Source organism: Leptidea sinapis, chromosome 13, assembly GCF_905404315.1.
Source record: "Leptidea sinapis chromosome 13, ilLepSina1.1, whole genome shotgun sequence".
Taxonomy (NCBI): domain Eukaryota; kingdom Metazoa; phylum Arthropoda; class Insecta; order Lepidoptera; family Pieridae; genus Leptidea; species Leptidea sinapis.
Genome location: NC_066277.1, coordinates 9982555 through 9998121, shown reverse-complemented (window position 1 = coordinate 9998121; position 15567 = coordinate 9982555). Strand labels below are relative to the sequence as shown.

Genomic DNA, 15567 nt, shown 5'->3' with positions numbered 1-15567 from the left:
GGAACGCACAAGTTTTTTGCATTTTGAATTAATTTCGTTCGTTTTCCATGTTATTTATACTTCAAGAATCAACGTAATAAAGTGCAATATTTTTTTTTGTATATAGTTTTCCACCATCTATCGATGTTTGCTGTGGTTGTCATCACTAGTTTTAGTACCGCAGCCTCTCGCTACATGGCCAACAGCGCCAAAATGGCGAATATCAAACAGGCATAAAATAACTTTAACAGCCGCCGGTCCAGTGGTATATAGTAGGTGAGTGGGGTAGACTGAAATCATAAATATTGTAATGATATGAACGCTATCAATGATTGTGTAACTGATTTTTATGTTACTGCTTCCTTTGGATATTTCGCAGCCGAATAAATACTCCGTTCATACTTTGGTAAGGATCATTCGGGTTTAACATATATTTTATGTTTTTTTTTTTTAATTTCATGGCAGAAGTACCAATCTAGTATGAATTTCGTGAATAAAATTTCTGGATTCGTGCGCAAAATGTTGTTATAGAGTATTAAAGTGACTAGATTAGGCTCACTTACTAGTTAAACCTCCCTATATATATATATATATAGTACCCTCCTTAGAGGCCGGCAACGCTCCTGTGATTCCTCTGGTGTTGCAAGAGAATATGGGTGGGCGGTGATCACTTAACACCAGGTGGCCCATAAGCTCGTTTGTCCTTTTTCTATAAAAAAAGGTGCTTAACACCGCTCACTACATCAATAGTGCTTCGTGAATGCAGATGGAAAGTTTATTTATTTAGTCTTTTTTAATATCATAGTTAAGTGTGTATTATATTCTCTCTAGACTCTACTAGTCTAGACTGAATAACTAGTTCTGGGGTTCTAGTACGCGCGACATACGTGGCCCAAAAAATGTATAATTTTTCCTTTGAAGAATTAATTTTTAATTTTTCCAGAAATGTTTTTTTTTATATGTATAATACCTAAGTCGTATCGGTTCGGGAAAGCAGCAGCCGGTAATTGATTCCATAAAGTGGCTGTGCGAGGCAAGAAATTTCTTGCAAAACGTGCGGTTGTGGATACGTCAACGTGATGATTTATTATTTTTTATTATAATTTATGATTTTTTGTTTGAATGAAAGTTTTTTTTTTAATTTATTTAATTATAAAAGTATGCACAGTTGGTACTTAAATTTTACATCTCGCCAAACTGTAGCAACAGTTTCTTGACGAGTTTACGCTCTTAAACTATATTATAATATAATATCGTGCATCTATAATAAATTAAACTATACCTAATTTGTAAGTTATCTACACTATAACTTATACACACATAATACATTACTTAGTTATTAATTCATAATATTCCTAAAAAACATAGTAAAATCTTACCTGTATACATATAACAACTAAACTAAACTATACTATACTATATACTACTAATATAAATATAATATAAAATACTAATTAATATTAAGGCTTACGTGGAGACGTTAAGGAAGTGCTCTTTAATTTTTTCTTAAGTACTCCTTTACAGTCTTCTTTATCCTCTCTTAACCATTCGATACTGTTATAAAGCTTAGGTACCACATATTCCCTTAACCTTTCCCCGTAATAATTACATACTTTGGGTATTCTACATTTATTCCTAATTTTGTCTCTTAAATTGTCTCTCAGTTGGATTGGGTTTTTATATCTATTTGAATAATAATTTTCTTTTGTAATTAAATAGTTAACTTTGTTAGTAGTATTTTTAAGTCTAAATAAATTTTCATAATTTTGTCTGTATTTTGCCTCTTCTTTGCTTCCAATTATTAGTTTTAATAGTCTAATTTGAATTTTTTCAATCTCGTGTAAGTAAGTCTTAAAAGTTTTTCCGTAAATATTTAGACCATAGCTTAAGACTGAATCAGCTAGTGCATAATATACGGTAGTATATTATGCACTAGCTGATTACTGGTAAGTTTTGTATGTTTGCTCAGCACGGGCTCGAGATGATAGAACTGCCCTAGAACCGATCGTAGTTTATTGCATACCGCTGTCACATGTGTTTTGAAATTGAAGTTACAGTCGATATGCAATCCCAAATACTTATACTTTTCTACATATTGAAGATAGCTACAGGCGCGAGCATATTTATCTCTGTGTAGGCAGTCGTAGCTATGCCCCACTATACCTATATCTTTGTATTGTACTGCCTTAGCGCGTCTGTTATATGGCGAGTATATATGCATGCATTTTGTTTTCTCCATATTAATAATAATGCCATTATCGTGTGCCCATTTAGTTAGGCTTTCAAAATCTATTTGGATATTATCAAGCGCCTCTTTCGCGTCGTTACACTCGTATAGCAAGCACATGTCATCTGCACACATAAATACTCGACACGTCTTAATCACATTAACTGCACTATTAACAAGCATTTAATATCCCACTGGTCCATATATCCAGCCAGTCGGTACTCCTAAGGTTACCTGACACTCGTCACCCACCGTCCCGTCAGTACACGTGCGTATTGTTGGGTCTGACAGGTAATTACGGAACCAGTTATTAGTCGGGCCTTCAATACCTCACTCTTTCATTGCCATTAATAGGACGTCTTTTCCCAGGGTGTCAAAGGCTTTCTTGTAATCAATAAAAAGTGCCAAAATTTGTTTCCCGCTGTTGAGATTTAAATTAATTTCATCTGAGAACTCAGTGAGGGCTGTTACAGTGCTCCGTCTTTGCTGTGCATTACTCAATATATAATGTTTCTCCAAGAATCGTGATACTTGTCCTACTAGAAATTTTTCTACTATTTTATTTATTACTGATAGTATGGCGATTGGCCTATAATTGGTCTATTGCAATGTGGCTGCCACCTTTATGTATCGGGCGTATAATTGCTTTTTTTAGCTCTTTTGGATATACACCATGTTGAACACACAAATTCAGAAAGTGAGCTAAAATCGATGCCAACCGATTTGCTATAAACTTAACGTCTTGAACCCTTATTCTATTCTATTATAAAACCCAAGCTTTGTCGCTGCTTAGTTTCATTTAAATTTTTTTACCTCCGTATCTTGTATTTTTTGGAATCTAAAGCAAACATTAGATTGATTGACGTAAGTTTTTCTTTCTAAGAATTTAACTGAACAGTTGTGCTTAATTTGAATTATTTCTTGAGTGAATGTTTTTGAGAAGTCATTTACATATACTGTACATATTATTATTTATTTGTCCTACGTATTTCTTAATCACACTTTCTACACTTGGCTTTATCCTACCTAACCAGCTATTAACAGTAACCCATACTCTTCTATAATCGCCCTTACAAATTTTAATTTATTGCCTTCTATAGTTATTTTTTGCTATATTTATTAGTTTGTTAACTTTATTTCTAAACTTTGTATATTCTAAACGTTTATTTACATTATATGATGAAAATTTCCATAATCTAAACAAGTTATCACGCCTATTAATTAATTTATATAAATTTTTATGAACCCATGGTTGAGTTATTCTAATATTTTTGTAATTTTTTTGTCATGTTTTTGTACTTTGCCTATAGGTACTTTCGAAGACATTATATAGTTTACTATATAATAACAATGGGCATTGAATATCTAAAAAAGAAGTCCAGTCGTAACTATCCAATTTTTCATGAACTAGTGTATCAAATAACACAGACTTTTACAGTACCTTTCCTTCTTGCACTCGTTTATCTCACAATCTAGGTCGACAGAAACACCTATCATATGGTGATCCGAGATACCGCACTCAATTAATAACGATATAGCCGGTGTATTCTCGTACCTCTGCCGCTGACCCGTTCGTATTTAAGCGTGACCAATGCATGACTGGTTGATCCACCCGTCCACAATCGCTTCGCGAGTCACCTCTTTGCTAGGTATAGCACATTGTAGGCCGTGTTTACACATGATATTTTTGTAACTATTTACAGTTGTATTTAATTTGGCTTCTGTTATATTTTTTATTCATATCTCCTATTATACATATGTCTGCATTTTTTGGAATTCCTTTCAGTAAAACATTTATTTTCTCTAAGAAGTGCAGCTTATTCTTATTAGGCGGCCTATACAACGCAATAATATGTATAAAAGTATTTTTTATATTGAGCGTTCCATAAATTGTTTCAGCAGCCGTGGTATTTACGTCTTTCATAATAAAACTAAATTTCTCTTTTACATACAACAATAGTCCCCCGCCTTTACTTATTTGTCGTGTTCTGGCATAGGGCGTGAATCCCTTTATTTAAAATATGGATATCTGATCTTCTTTAATATTTATTTCTGATAATATTAATACATCTACTTGATATTTAATTTTTTCAAGCAAAACCAACAGTGTTCAACTCCAGTTAAGTTTACTCTATGTAATCATAGATGGCGCTGTATTTTTATTGTGAATTAAATGAAACACGCTATCAAGGATTAATCCAATATTACCCACTATGATTATTTTTTATGGGTCTGAAATCAGAGAGCTCGATTGCCCTCGTGTGCTGGAGTCAGCTAACGTCTAGCGACTCGCACCGGTGCTCGGGCCCTTATAACGTTTCAGTCCCTAGTTGATACTGCCTACTGAAACCCTTTATTTATTTGACCACGGTTGGTGCTCTTGGTCAACACGACACCCCCTCCGGTCTTGGTCCGGCCTTCCAGATGCAAGTCCGGGGAACCAGGCCGGTGGGGTGCTGGCGTGCCAGCATCTCCGTTTGGGCCACACCTAAGGCAAGGCAAACAAAAAAAAATATAAATTTTAAATCAGCATGCCACTGCCGATGTCGCAGCGATGCGCGACTCGACCGCGCCCACTTCGGCGCAAGGTTTTTCGGTGGTCGGCAGTCTCCGGCCTTGAGGCCGGGTTGGACGCAATAATAGCGTCCGGCCAAGCTACCCTCGCTGCCGGCGCAACGAGACGCCCCGACGCCGCTCAAGCGGGTCCTTCGACGGGAGCCGGTGAAGAGACTTTCGTCGCGAGTCCGGTGACGCCGTCGCCGGCCCCGTCCTTGGAGTCTATCCCATCCGTCGTCCGACCACCTACGCCCAGGCGACGAACAACGCATACGATTGACGCCACACCCACCCCTGCCGTACGCACGGTGACGCCTGCAACGGCGAAGCATACCGCGCAAGCGTCTCACCCAAGCATGCCTCGCTATCCCGCCACGCAGCCGGGTATACCCGTGGGGCGTTTCCCCTCGCCTCCTCACAGAGAAGAAGACAAGTCCACGGCACGTACACCTCCGAGTATGCCGAACCTGTCGCCGGGTTCTCCAATGGAGGCCGCGACTAGCCCGACATACGCGGCTACCACTGCGTCCAAGAAGACGCCAACAACGGGTGACGTCACCGCCCACGCCGCCTTCACCACCGCTACTACTGCGCCCGCTGCCGCTACCACCTTGGCCACTCCAACCACCAAAGCGACCAGTCGCTACCGGCCGCTGATCGTGGAAGCGCTTCCGGACTGGCCGACACACTTCCGAGAGCTCAAGAAGGTCCTCGGCCACACTCCAAACGGACGCCCGTTTGGCTAAGGTGTCCGTTTCCTTCCTAAATCAGACCAGAAGTTCCGCCACATCCAGCGCTACCTCACGCAGTTGGAAAGTGTCGCTGGAATCTCGTGGTTCTGCTACTCGCTCCCCGCGGAGAGGAGCGCTAGGTAAGCTATACGCGGCCTGCCAGTGAACACAGAGCCGGCACAAGTGGAGGCACTGCGCGAGCTCGGGTTCGCCCCGGAGCACGTGCGCGCGATTCCCGCTCGCCCGGGCAGACCGGGATGTCTGACCGGGTATATACGAGGAGCACGAGCTCCTCTGCATGACCGGGATAACTATCGAGGCATGGCGCGGCAGAAGGGGACCAGCGCAGTGCCACCGATGCCAGCATTTTTGGCACTCTTCCCATAATTGCCACCGGCCCATTGCTTGTGTGCGGTGTAGAGAAAATCACCCTGCCCGAGAATGCCAGCGCCCTAGGGAGGACTCACCGACGTGCGCCAACTGCGGCGGCGCACACACGGCGAACAACGCCAACTGCCCGGTATTTCGCAAGGAGACGCGCAACCGCCGGGCGGGCACTACCGCACGCACCGCCTTAGATGTGCGCACGCACCCTACCACTGCCCACGCATCGGAGGCCGACGCTCCCGGCTCGCTCATGGCTGCCGCCAACCAGCCACAGCGACCGGGTAAACGCCGACGCAAGCGCGGTAAACGTGCTCAAGCGCGCCAAGGTGTTCCACCTGCCGCACCACCTACTGCACCACACGCTGCGCCGCCTACTGCGCCACGCGCTGCTACGTCCGCCGCACCACAGCGCTGTAAAACGTCCAAGCCCACCGTGGTCGCCGCCCCCGCAGGGGGGACGAAGGCTAAGCGAGTGACGCTGCTGAACCCGCGACTCACCAAGGTTATCCCCTAGTCAAGTAATTTTAGCTACAGCTTTAGTTAAGATTAGTCATAAGGGTATTTGTCAAACATTTCAAGCTTTACTGGACCAGGGTTCTCAGGCTTTATTTATTTCAGAGCGGGTTGTTCAAAACTTGGGATTAAGTAAAAGTTCTATCCAGGGTGTAGTATCGGGTTTAGGGGGAGAACAACTCAAATTAAGCATTAAGCATGCGGTAAATATTACAGTCCATTCATGCATCATTCAGTTGTGATGTGACAGCTTATGTACTAAAGAATCTTTCTTGTACTCTTCCTAGTAATGCTGTTCACTATCATGATTGGGCTGAGTTACATGAGTTATCATTGGCTGATCCACATTATGGAACTCCAAATCGGGTAGATATGCTATTGGGGGCGGATTTATGTGGGCTTATACTTTTGAATGGATTGTCTAGAAATCCTTCAGATACTTTAACGGCACAAAACACTCAACTTGGTTGGATTTTGTCGGAACGTTTAACCATCTAGAATCACCCTCCCAAAGGCAACATTATCAGTATGCATATAGAAAATGAATCTATAAACGAATCATTACGCAAGTTTTGGGAAATTGAAACAGGAAGATGATAAATGTGAAAAACATTATACATCTAATACAACAAGGGATATACGACGGGGGGTTGTACGACTTCCTTTTCGAGATAGCGATCCTGCTTGCAGGTATGGGGACACTAAATCAATCGCTTTGAGACGTTTTTATTCACTCGAAAGAAAGTTAAATAGCAATCCGGATATAAAAAGACAATACACCAATGTAATGAATGAATATATAAAATTAAACTATTTGGAAGTCATAAATGATTCACACGAAAGGATGAAGACGCATTGTATGTATTTACCTCATCATTCTGATTTACGCGAGGATAAATGTACAACCAAACTACGAGTAGTGTTTGATGCTTCTTGTAAAGGGATAAATGGAAGATCACTTAACGATGATTTTTTAATAGGACCTAGACTTCAACCAGAATTACGTCACATATTGATGTGTTGGCGTCAACATCGTATATGCTTAGTTGCTGACATAATTAAAATGTATAGAGAAGTAAAGGTCGATACGAATGACACTGATTACCAGCGCATATTTTGGCGGGAAAATTCAAATGATGAAATTTCTGAATTTAGATTATTAAGGGCTATTTTTGGTGTTGCTTCAGCTCCCTACCTTGCTATCAAAAGCTTACAGCAGGTTGCAAAGGACGATGGTTTAGATTATCCACTGGCCGCAGTTCGTGTTCTAGAAGCTAACTATGTTGATGATCTGATGACAGGGTGCGAATCTGAAGAGGAAGCTGTTGAAATTTACCATCAGATGATGCAATTGTTGTCTCGAGCTAGGTTCACGCTTCAAAAGTGGTCGAGCAATAGTAAGTACTTAACAAATATATTTAGCGAAACCAAAGAAGAGGATAAAATCTTGGAAAATAAAATTGAGAATATAATCAAAATTTTAGGAGTCTCGTGGGATGTAAATAGAGATTCATTTAAAGTCAACGTCAATTTACCGCCACACAATTCAATTGTGACTAAAAGAAATATTCTATCGGACATATCGCGCTTCATCGATCCACTTGGTTGGGCTGCACCTGTCATAATCAAGGCTAAAGTTATTATGCAGAAGGTTTGGCTTGCTGGTATCTCTTGGAATGATTCCGTACCAACTAGTATTTTAAATGAATGGGTTATATTTTGGAAACAATTGTTAGAGCTAAATCAAATTTTTATTCCAAGATGGGCTTATGCTAGCCATCTATTTTAGGATATTCATCTTCACGGGCTTTGTGATGCATCCAATGAAGCATACGCTGCAGTCATTTATCTTCGGGTGGTAAGATAAAATACTGTATATGTTAGTCTTATAACAGCACGGACAAAAGTAGCCCCAATTAAAAAATTGTCTATACCCGGATTGGAACTTTGTGGAGCCGAACTCCTAGCGAATTTACTTCTCGACATGTCATCAGGTATGAAAATTGATATTAAGAAAACCCACACGTGGACCGATTCATCAATTGTCTTAGCTTGGTTTAAAGGTCAACCACATCGATGGAAGACTTTTGTGGCAAACCGCGTATCAAAAATATCAACAATATTGGAGAATGATCAATGGTCACATAATATAGAATCTTCGCAAAATCCAGCCGATTGTGCGTCAAGGGGGTCATATCCTTCAGATATGATAAAAAATAAAATGTGGTTTTGTGGACCGGAATGTTTAAACCAACGTAATATTGACATAAAACGGGGAGAAATTCCACCAACCACTTTAGAGGAGAAATCTATCAAGGCTCATATATTAATTTCTAATAATAACTGTATAACGGAAAATAAACTTACTCTTGGACTAAATACTCTTCTCTAACGAAATTAATAAGAATTGTTGCTTGGTGTCGCAGATTTTCACAAAAATGCAAAGAGAGAACAAAGTGCTTTCCCTCCTTCTGTCTTTTCCCTCACAGCAAGGGAACTGGAGACAGCACTTAATGAGTGTTTGAAGCATTATCAAAGCGCTTCGTTCCCAGATGAAGTTGGATTTTTGATGAAGTCTGACTCTGTTGCAAAGAAAAGCAACTTATATTCCTAAACACCTTTTCTTGACAAGGATAGAATTATGAGGGTCCGAGGGCGATATAACAGTCAAATCAAAGTTTTGATGTTAAGCATCCCATAATTTTACTCGCGGATCATCATATTTCAAAATTAATTGTAGCTCAAGCCCACGAATATACTCTTCATGGAGGTCCGCAACTTACATTGAATTACATCAGAGGAAGATATTAGTTTGTGAAAGCTAAAAATTTTATTAGACAACACATTAATCGGTTTGTTAAATGTGTTCGATATGCATCGAAAGGTTACCCCGTTCATGGGAGAATTATCTAGTGCTCGTGTTACTGTTAGTCGACCCTTTTCAAAATGAGGTGTCGATTTCGCTGGTCCAATTAACATACGCATTTCAAAGTTCAGAGGTTGCAAGAGCATTGAAGGGTATATATGTTTATTTCTATGCATGGCGACCCGTGCTGTGCATTTGGAAGTCGTCAGTGATCTGACTACTGCCGCATACAAATATGGAGTAATAATGGAACAAATTTTATTGGAGCGTCAAAAGAACTGAAAAGATTATTTAAATATGAAGGCTCTAGTGTTTTATAGGTGACGTCGCTGAATGTATAGCAAATTCAGGTACTGAGTAGAATTTTATTCCTCCTCATGCACCCAATTTTGTTGGTTTATGGGAGGCTGGGATGAAATCGACAAAATTCCATTTAAAACGTGTTTTAGATAGCTCAACATTAACTTTCGAAGAGCTTTCTACAATTCTAACTCAAGTTGAGGCCTGCTTAAACTCACGCCCAATATACCGTTTAACGGATTACCAAGATGATTGCGCTCCATTAACACCAAGTCATTTTCTTGTAGGAGAACAGTTAGTAACTGCTCCTCATTATAATTATCTTAATCACAATATTAGCACTGAAAGACGTTGGAAAATAGCTCAGACTATGTATCAACATTTTTGGAAGATATTCTTTCGAAGGTGGTCGACTTACTACTTCATATCAAAGGTATAAATGTACTAAGGTTACTCCAGAACCTAATGTGGGTGATGTTGTTTTAGTCAAGGAGGATGATCGAAATCCTTCGAAATGGTTATATGGCATAATAGAGTCAAAGCATCCTGGTTCAGACGGGATTGTAAGAGTTATCATATTGAGATGTAAAGGCACGTCATTTAAAAGACCAGTATCTAAGGTAATTGTTTTGCCAATCGCAGAATAATCAAACTTAATTATAATATGGTTTGTTTTCCTTTCAGTTTTATTACTTTATTCCTTTTAAATATATTGTGTAGTAAATTTTTATTTTATGCATACGTTTTTTTTTTCGTTAGTTAGTTTTTTTTTCTTTGTAAACATTGTATTTTAAAGGCCATGTCTGGTCTTGGCGGGCGGCATATTCAACTCCAGTTAAGTTTACTCTATGTAATCATAGATGTCGCTGTATTTTTATTGTGAATTAAATGAAACACGCTATCAAGGTTTAATCCAATATTACCTACTATGATTATTTTTTATGGGTCTGTATTCAGTGCCAGACGTCCTTGACATAGCCGTCACGTGCGGCCTAGCTGCCGCACCGTCGTTAGACGTTTTGGATGACCACCTCATCTCCGACCACCAAGCAGTCCTCTTGACGCTGAAGACAACCCCGATGACGACATCGCTGCCTTCTCCGAAGCATCGCCAGGACTGGCGAATCTTCGCCGAACACATGGTCGAACATTCGCCGTCCTTTAGAGTAGAGAGCCCTGCAGACGTTGATCGACTCGCCACGGACCTCAGCGCAACACTGTCCAATGCGCTTCGAGAGTTCAGACTCGACGCTGCATCTACTCGTAGACAACCCCAGCTCCCTGCCTACATAATAGCGATGATCGAGGAGAAGAGGAAGCTGCGAAGGCAATGGCAAAACCTGCGGTGCCCGACCATGAAGACGCGGCTGAACGCTCTGGCTGTCAAGATCTCAGACGCACTGGAGACAGTTGCAGACGAATCCTGGCACTCCGCCACTGAGCGAGCCGGTGACGACTGGTCTGGCATGCACCGCCTCTGCCGTCAACTCTCCGGGAAGCCCCCCCCGATTAGACCCCTCATGGCCAGTGACGGAACCCCACGTTACCGAGCTGAGGATCGAGCGGAGATATTTGCGGACTACCTGGAGACGCAGTTTACACCCAACCCAACCGCATATGTGCAGCACGTAGAGACCATCGAGCGACATGTGAAGAACTACTTCGAGTCGCCGATAGTACCGACAGAAGACCCCGTCGTGTTCTCCCCCGGACCAGTCCAAAGGATGATTTGGCGAACTAGATTGCGCAAAGCACCCGGCCCTGATCGAGTCACCAACGAAGCCGTGCGTCACCTACCTCCGCGAGCAATCGCGACGCTGACGCGGCTCTTCAACGGAATCCTCCGTACCGGGCACTTTCCATCATCGTGGAAGCTCGGCCGAGTCATTCTGATTCCCAAGCAAGGCAAGAACATCATGCTGCCTGGGAGTTACCGTCCCATCACTCTTCTGTCCACCACCTCGAAAGTCTTCGAGAAGCTACTGTTGCTGCACATCATGCCGCATCTTCAGCCACGCGACGAACAGTTGAGTGTTCGTGCCGAACACTCCACCACTTTACAAGTGACGAAGGTACTGCACCATCTCGCTACCGCCTACAACAAGCGAGAGCAGTCTGTTGCAGTATTCCTCGATATAGAGAAGGCGTTCGATCGCGTCTGGCACGCCGGCCTCGTGTACAAGCTGTCCACGTCTACTACTCCCCGCCGAGTAGTTAAGACTGTGGCCACCTTTTTGGAAGACAGACGTTTTCAAGTGGCGGTTGAAGACACTCTGTCCACGGAGCGCCCCATCCGAGCTGGTGTGCCCCAGGGAAACTGCCTGTCGCCCGTCTGGTACAGCAGATACACGGACGACATTCCAGTCGCCGACGGCGCCATTTTAGCGCTGTATGCCGACGACGCGGCGTTCATTACCACCTCGCTAAATGCCCCGCATGCAGCGCTGAAGATGCAGCGAGCACTGGACGCGATTCCCACCTGGCTGAAGTACTGGAGACTCAAGGTCAATGTGGCGAAGACTCAGGAGATTTCAATCGGGCGGGTGCGCCTATTGCCGCCCCCGGTGTCACTCATGGGCGAGACCGTCGTATGGTCCCCGAAGGCCAAATACCTCGGCGTGACCATCGACAGGACACTCTCGATGCGGCCCCATGTTAAGAACGTGATTGCCCAGACGCGCGCCGCACGGAACGTTCTCCGCCCCGTGCTGGCGTCCCACCTGCCTCTCCGTACGAAGTTGTGCGTATACAAGGCGTACGTTCGCACGCCTACGTCACTCACCTACGCTGCCCCCGCCTGGTTTGCGCTGACAAGCGAGACGGGTCGCAAGTCGCTGCGAGTGCAGCAGTCGCTGACGCTCCGCACCATCTCTGGAGCACCACGCTTCGTACGAAATTAGGTCATCTCCAGAGACCTGCGCATGGAAAGCCTGGACGACTTCGTTCGTCGCCTGAACATAGAGGTGCTATGTTCGCGCGCGCCGATGGAGCGCGATCCCAGCATTTGCGTGGCATCGCGCCATACCATCGACGATCGCCGGACAGAAGAGGACTACCACATGACCTAGTCTCGTAGGACACGACTGCTTCCTCTCCGCTGGCTGATGGGCGCTCACCGGTACACTACCGGCGGGCTCGACCTCGCTGAGCGGCGGGCGCAAGCTAACCACGGACCTACAAACCGGCTGCAGTCCGCAGATCGCTCGCGACACTACGCGGGCTTGATCGCACTGTAGCAAGATACCACCGGACATGACACCACGGACCAACCGGTCCCTCCCAGTGCCCCGTCTGTAGTTGCAGGCGGCGTTTATACTACTGAAAGGGGCCATCGCCCCGAACAGATACCCCGAGGCCCGTAAGGACCTACGCGGAAGACCCACCAGAGGGTCTGTATTCAAATCAATCCTAAACCTTATTGTACTGTATATTTCAAATTTTCAACTATCATTAATTCCAGTAGAATTATTAATACAAGTGACCAGTTTGTGTATCATTGAACCTTCCCATATCGTTCAAACAGCTCATTGAAGTGTTTTCGTATTGATCTTATATTTAGGTGTAATAAATGTAGTTTTTTTTTACAATTACTCTTGTTATTATGCCAGGAGTCGATGTTGTTATATCTCGTGTATTCTATATCTGATGAGAAATCTATAGGTCATAGGATCGTTGAATTTTATATATTATTAAATTATCGCGTGTTTACGGTGCCTTAGTTGCATATCATGATTCATAATACTATTTTCGATGTCTTTTTCGTTTTTAATGTTATAAATCTTTTTCTCATCTTCTTTCCGGGCTAATATATTTGAGTTTTGGATCCAGGTGTACTTATAAATCCCTCTCAACTGTGTTTTTGCTGTCCAAAATAGCTGTCGTTTGAAACGTGGCAAGTCCTCATTAATGTAGATAGGCCTGTCACTGTTGCTGGTTTTATATATCTCCTTGTTGGTTATTACTGTTTTCCTTGACTTGATCGATTGGTCTCGTGCAGATTTAGTTTTTAATTTTACGATAATGGGTTGCGGTTTCTTATCATTAGGTTTTTCCCGCCCAACCCTAGAAGCATCTTCAATGTTGTTGGGGTCCAGCCTTAATTTCTGGGCAATTCTTTTAGCTACCTCTGTTGTGATCTCATTCTCTTGCTTTTCTAATCCAACAATTTCTCCGTTACTTGCTTTCAGACCCTGTTCCATATCCAATACTCTCTCATCTAATGCCTTGTTGCATTTATCTAAATATACGTTTCTCTGCTCCAGTGACTTTACTTTCTTTTCAGATTCTGCCTTGAATTTAACCATTTCCTGGTACTGATCCGCATAAAATTCCACTGCTTCGCTTAAATCTTCTTTACTTCTTTTCCATCTTATATATGATTTCTAATTTTTTATTTAATTCTTTTAGCAGTATGTCTGTTGAGGCCTCATTAAGGCTTGTTTGTCACTACAAATTCCCGTCTGCAAGAAGTTCTTGCTACGAACACATTTTTTGTGGTACACCGTATCACATTGAGTACCTTTACATTTCACTATTTCCTCTTTGTTTAAAGATACGAATAGTTTGCACTTGTTACACTGCACCATTTTCAATTGCTTCGTAAGCGGCACATGTGTTCAAACGAGTAGGTATAATTAACGCACCGTTTACGCACGTCCGATCGCCGAGCTCACGAGTTCGAATCTCAGTACACTTTGTACTATGCTTTGATCTTTTATTTATTACGTTTTTTATATCATTACTTTTAACGTTAAAATTACAACTCCGTTATTAATATTTTTATGCTTAACAATAAAATTGTAAATTGTTATAATATTAACAGCATAAGCATTTATAATATTAACAGTTGGATACATTACCTGAAAAATGGAGGACCCTCGTAAAGCTAGCGACAGTTATGAAGAACAATGTAGCGCCCTTACAAGCTGCGCAAGCGGCGCTTATTGCGAAGAGAGTGGCTCTCATAAATCTACGGCTAACTATGTACCGGGATCAGTACAGGAACAAAGAAGTAAGTAATATAACAACAATGTTATGTTTTTGTGTAGGAGTATAAATAGGAGCACCAAAGACGAGAAAAAATCCAGAGGGATTATAGAAGAATGAAAGGGAGGCAAAGGTGTTTTAGAAAATTGTTATTTGTCGATAGAAACATTGTTCAGACCGGTTATTTCATAGTACTATATTATATATTGGGAAGCCCAACTCATTTTGAACAACAATCTTTCATCTATAAGAGTGACCAGTATTTTCAAATTATAACTATTTAGTTTAACGAGAAATTTTCGGTTTCGGGACAAGTCTAGTTTTTTGATCATATGTCAAATGAGAAGAGCCAAAAATAGGATTACAATAAAATTTGGCGATTTCATTTGTTCGTCTTTTTCTTCGTTTTATTGCTTGCACTAAATGCTTGTGTATGAATGCTACCGTGGTCCACGATCATCACCTTCTTTTTGCGACGATTATTATTTTAACATGACTTAGAAGAAAAGTTATGTAACTGTCAATATGCAGTATTTCTTCAGATTCCTTTACTCTTTATGTAAGTAATGTTTATTTTACAGATATTCTTTGAATACTGCAAAGAGCCTTATAGAGAGATTGATAAAATACACAAGGAACTGCTGAATTTTGAAGACACAGTGGCTAGCTTAAAGAGGTCTTGCGTCCTATTTGATATACAGCCACCAGATGAGAAACCACTTAAGTCTTGTCGCAGAGAATTGAAATTGGCTAAAGTAAGTAATTCGATTACCTAGTCGAGGCTTTAAAAAATAATCTTATTTCTAGTTGTATGCTTGTATTCTTTGGTCGAAGGTTTTCAGCCAGTGTGTGTTGCGAGTGATAGATGATTAAAGGTATGCATACATGGTCGCTAGCTATGGGCCTGATGAGAAAGCTCATGAGATCGAATCAGAAATAAGGAGATCCGTAGGAGAACCAAAGTCGACATATCCCAAATGATTGCGAGCCTGAAGTGGCAGTTGGCAGGGCACATAGTTCGA

General features: G+C 42.0%; 1 protein-coding gene across 2 annotated transcripts in view; it reads left to right on the top strand.

The window, feature by feature from the left end:
- The window catches only part of LOC126967445 (dynein beta chain, ciliary-like), a 135280-nt gene that overhangs the window by 50941 nt on the left and 68772 nt on the right, over window positions 1-15567 (top strand). The window contains exons 27-29 of one of the 2 annotated variants that reach the window (XM_050811911.1): window positions 359-385; window positions 14406-14570; window positions 15127-15300. In XM_050811911.1, coding sequence (XP_050667868.1) covers window positions 359-385; window positions 14406-14570; window positions 15127-15300 — 366 coding nt within the window. The remainder of the gene's footprint in view (window positions 1-358; window positions 386-14405; window positions 14571-15126; window positions 15301-15567) is intronic. The other variant, XM_050811910.1, reaches the window with a different exon arrangement.